This window comes from Protobothrops mucrosquamatus, unplaced genomic scaffold (assembly GCF_001527695.2).
Source record: "Protobothrops mucrosquamatus isolate PMUCROS unplaced genomic scaffold, P.Mucros_1.0 scaffold4475, whole genome shotgun sequence".
NCBI classification, from domain to species: domain Eukaryota; kingdom Metazoa; phylum Chordata; class Lepidosauria; order Squamata; family Viperidae; genus Protobothrops; species Protobothrops mucrosquamatus.
In genome coordinates this window covers 8,014-12,480 of record NW_015390383.1, presented here as the reverse complement: position 1 = coordinate 12,480, position 4,467 = coordinate 8,014, and the positions used below count along the sequence as shown (strand labels likewise).

The window sequence follows — 4,467 nt, the reverse complement described above, 5'->3', positions numbered from 1 at the left end:
TGGCAAGTTGGCCATGGCGAGTTGGCCACGGCAAGTTGACCATGGCAAGTTGGCCATGCAAGTTGGCCATGGCAAGTTGGCCATGGCGAGTTGACCGTGGCAAGTTCGCCACGGAGAGTTGGCCACAGCAAGTTGACCATGGCAAGTTGGCTGTGCAAGTTGGCCATGGAAAGTTGGCCACAGCAAGTTAGCCATGGCGAGTTGGCAATGGCGAGTTGGCAATGGAGAGTTGGCCACAGCAAGTTGACCATGGCAAGTTGGCTGTGGCAAGTTGGCCATGGAGAGTTGGTCACAGCAAGTTGACCATGGCAAGTTGGCTGTGGCAAGTTGGCCATGGAGAGTTGGCCACAGCAAGTTGACCATGGCAAGTTGGCCATGGAGAGTTGGCCACAGCAAGTTGTCCATGGCAAGTTGGCTGTGGCAAATTGTCCCATGGTGAGTTGTTGTTCCAATGCCAATTGCAATTCAAGTACAGATAATCATCAGCTTAGCCCAGAATTTCTGTTGTTGAAATATTTTAAAGTGAGTTTTGCCCCATTTTACAAGCTTTCTTGCACAGTTGTTAGGTGAATCACTGCAGCTGATCAGTTAGTAATACGGTCAATAAGTCCCCATGGACTTTTGCTTGTCAAAAGATGATCACTGCAACCATCATAAATATGAGTCAGTTGCCAAGCACCTGAATGTTGATCACATGACCCTGGGGATGCTTCAAAGATCGTAACTGTGAAAAACGGTCATAAGTCACTTTTTCCAGTGCTGTTGTAACTTTGAAAGATCACTAAATGAACTGCTGTTAAGTCGAGGACTCCCTGTATAAGGCTAATTTCCATCCATGAATTGGCACCTCAGTTTGCATGGAATGTGAGCAATGGACGAAAATAGGAAAGGACTGCGACCAAGCTTCACGTAGGGTTTTTTTTTGATTTACCAAAATAAAATGTCATATTTTTATTCAACATAAAGTCATGAAATTCTTATTTAAGCTGTTTTTTTTTTAATTTTCAAACACCGACAGGATAATACAAAATTGGGGGGGGGAAGTCATTTATCAAAGAGCTTCTAATTTATTATAAGCTAATTTGATTGCTCATCACTGAACAGAGGAAATACTGTCTGTTCCCAGCTCTCATCCCAGCGTTGCTGCTTTGTCAGGCGAAGATTTCTTCGGAATAATGCAAGCTGGCTTTCCTCAGCAGGAAATTCCCCAAAAAGCATCTGTAAGGCAAAAAAATCCAAACATGATAAAAAGAGCGTTATGCAATGAACAGCGTGGATGATGAAATTTGAAACCAATCCAATATGGATAGTCTAGCCCATCAAATATGGAAAAATAACATTGAGAGCTACTAAATAAGTAGTATGTTATTTCTTATGTTTCTTTAATCTTGCCTTCCTTTCTTTTTCTTTTCGTCGTTTTATCTATTTCTTAAGAAATGTAAAAGCGTGAGATGGCTTATACGGAAAAAATAAGCGTTAAATTTGCAAGTGTAAATGTAATTAATTTTTGAGAAAATCTTCCACCAGTGAGAATATTTAGAATTTGGTGAGAGAAATAAACTAAGATAAGGATTGTAACAGGATCTATGATAAGGCAACCAGAATGACTGAATGGAAAAGAAATATTATACTGATATGATTATTATTTTTAGGAATATTGGGGAAAAAATTATATATCCAATTGTTGTTTATCAAAACAATAAGAACTGTATTAATTCGATGTTTGCAAAAGAGGATATTTGGGGGAAACCAACTAAAATTATTACATGGAATATGGATTATAGAAATTAATTGTTAATGATTTTTTTTACAAATGTAACCCAGACAACACACTGTTCAACAATTATTAAGTAGAGTAGAGTAGAGTATTCTTCATTGGCCAAGTGTGATTGGACACACAACGAATTTGTCTCCGATGCATAAGCTCCCAGTACACATATAAGCAACAAAGTGATAAATCATAAGATACAATAATTACATAAATGACCCAAACAGCACTATCAAGAAGTAATCTGAGAAGCATTCTCAAACCTTCAGCTGTTCTGCAAGTTCACACGAGTCCTTAAATATCAAGCCGTTCACGTCATGCTTCACCAGCTCCTGTAAACTGGAAAGAAATGGGGGAGGGGTTTAGAAAAAGATTTCCCTAGTAGCTGAGGAGGGGGCAGAAAATCAGTTTGCAGTACGGAAGGCCGTTCTGAATCAAAAGGGGTTGTCTGGAAGTATGCAAAGAAGTCCGCGCTTGATTTCTGCCTGCATGTGCGTAGCTGGTCCTTGTTATTTCTGAACCCGGAAGCCCCACTTTGCTCTCCACAGAGCAACCCGCCAATCTGATTTTCTCCAATCTGGTGCACTCCGGGGTGGATTGGAGTTATAACCTCCAAAATTTGGGGAAGGCATTCAAGAAGGGTTGGGCCAACGACAACACAGTAAGATCCAATCGATTCCAGTTCTTTACTGCTTACATGTAGTAGACAGGAGTCTTCCCAGATGAAGCTATGACCTACAGCAGGGGTCCTCAACCTTGGCCACTTTAAGACTTGTGGACTTCAATTTCCAGAATTCCTCAGCCAGCAAAGCTGGCTGAGGAATTCTGGGAGTTGAAGTCCACAAGTCTTAAAGTGGCCAAGGTTGAGGACCCCTGACCTACGGTACTAACCTATCCTAGGTAGTCCTTGATTTACAGCTATTTGCTTAGTGAATGATTGACAGCACTGAAAAAAAATGACTTAAGACTAGACCTCACACTTATGACTGTTGCCGTTTCCCCACGGTCAAAATTGGGGCGCTTGGCAACCGACAAGCATTTACAACAGTTGCACTAATCCCGGGGTCCTGGGATCGCCATTTTCAACCTTCCCAGAAGGGCTTCCGATAGCAAAGTCAATGAGGGGGAGTCGGATTCACTTAACGACATGAATCACTTAACAACTTCAGGGTTTTACTTTACCATGGCAAAAAGACCGTTTAGCAATGACAATTCTGGTCCAAATTGTGGTTGTAAATTGAGGGCTACGTGTAGACATACCCTGGGAGATTCTAGGGTGGGGCTGCCCTGAACCTTTTCCCCCTTCCCCCATGGAATTCAGGACTGGGTGATCTCTTATTTTGGGGTGCTTCCCTCCCTGGGAATCTACGGTGGGACGGCCGAAATTTTCCTCCATCCTTTCTCCAGGTGCACTTTCCATCCATCCAGCAGGCATTTTGTGTGTTCCTTGTTTTTAAGAACAATCTATCCATTGGGAGTGACAGAGGAGAGCGGGACAAGCTTTAACATACACACACACACACACACACACACAGAAGCGGTCCTTACCATTGGAACTGCACTGCGCAGACGGGCAAGCAGCAACCAAACATATCTACCACTTTCATCGGCAAATCTAAACCGCTGGAGGATTTATGAAGACAAACCCCTAAATCAGCAGAGCCTGTAAGAGAAATGGAAGAATAGAATAACTTTATTGTCACTTTAAATGTATATGAATCAGTGTACATTAAAATGAAATTTCGTTGCATTCAGCTCTCAAAGGGTAACCTCCAATACATAAACATGACAAAAGATTATGCATATACCCATACACACACACGACACAGAAACAACAGTCTAGTTCAGATATATAGATGTGTGTGTGTGTATATATATATATATACACACACATACAACTGCCTAGTATGCAGGCTGCCCAGGTTCGAATCCCATAAAGGGTATGGCTAGCTGATGAGAGCTAAAAAGCTTGAAATAGCTATTCTAGTCTCCCATTTAACTCTTTAACTCTTTGTCAACAAAAAAAGAAATATTTATATGTGTGTATGTGTATATGTATGTGTATATATGTATGTGTATATGTGTATATATGTGTATATATGTGTATATATGTGTATATATGTAGATAGATAGATAGATAGATAGATAGATAGATAGATAGATAGATAGATAGATAGATAGATAGATAGATAGATAGAGATATATATTAGATTTACTGACAAAGAATTAAAGGGAGACTAGTATAGCTATTTCAAGCTATTTAGCTCTCATCAGCTAGCCATACCCTTCTGAGATTTGAACCTGGACCGATTGCACGTTAGGCAGCTGTATTAACCTCTAGACCACAGGTTCTCCTCGCTTTGTCAGCTGAGCCATAGATATATGCATGGCAAAAACATTTTTACAGGACAGATGGCATAAGGAACAAATCTGTTGAAGAATCTAGTAGTCCTGCTTGAAATACTTCAAAAGGGAGGGTTCAGTAGATGTAGAACTGCTTGCGAAAGGCAAAGATACCTTAAGCACCCTAGTCCCGAATGTATCCGATTAGTACCGTCCCACCAAAGAAAAAGAAATAAATTTCCTTGCCGAGCAACAGGGCGTAGTCTTCTGCTTCCAGCCAGGGGGTGCAAATCTGGATGTGCTTGAAGTGCAGAGTAGCCATCAGCTTGGTGTAATGGTCCTTCAGAGGCCCTTTG

At 41.1% G+C, this 4,467-nt stretch overlaps 1 protein-coding gene across 1 annotated transcript in view; it reads right to left on the bottom strand.

Annotated features, from left to right (window-relative positions):
* Positions 1 to 999: 999 nt before the first annotated feature.
* The window catches only part of LOC107299043 (chitobiosyldiphosphodolichol beta-mannosyltransferase-like), a gene marked incomplete at its 5' end in the record, with an annotated part of 8,365 nt that continues 4,897 nt past the window's right edge, over positions 1,000 to 4,467 (bottom strand). The window contains 4 exons of the mRNA XM_029286665.1: positions 1,000 to 1,218; positions 2,032 to 2,107; positions 3,317 to 3,431; positions 4,358 to 4,467. The exon at positions 4,358 to 4,467 is cut by the window's right edge and continues 21 nt beyond it. Of these exons, the coding sequence (XP_029142498.1) occupies positions 1,078 to 1,218; positions 2,032 to 2,107; positions 3,317 to 3,431; positions 4,358 to 4,467 (442 nt within the window). The remainder of the gene's footprint in view (positions 1,219 to 2,031; positions 2,108 to 3,316; positions 3,432 to 4,357) is intronic.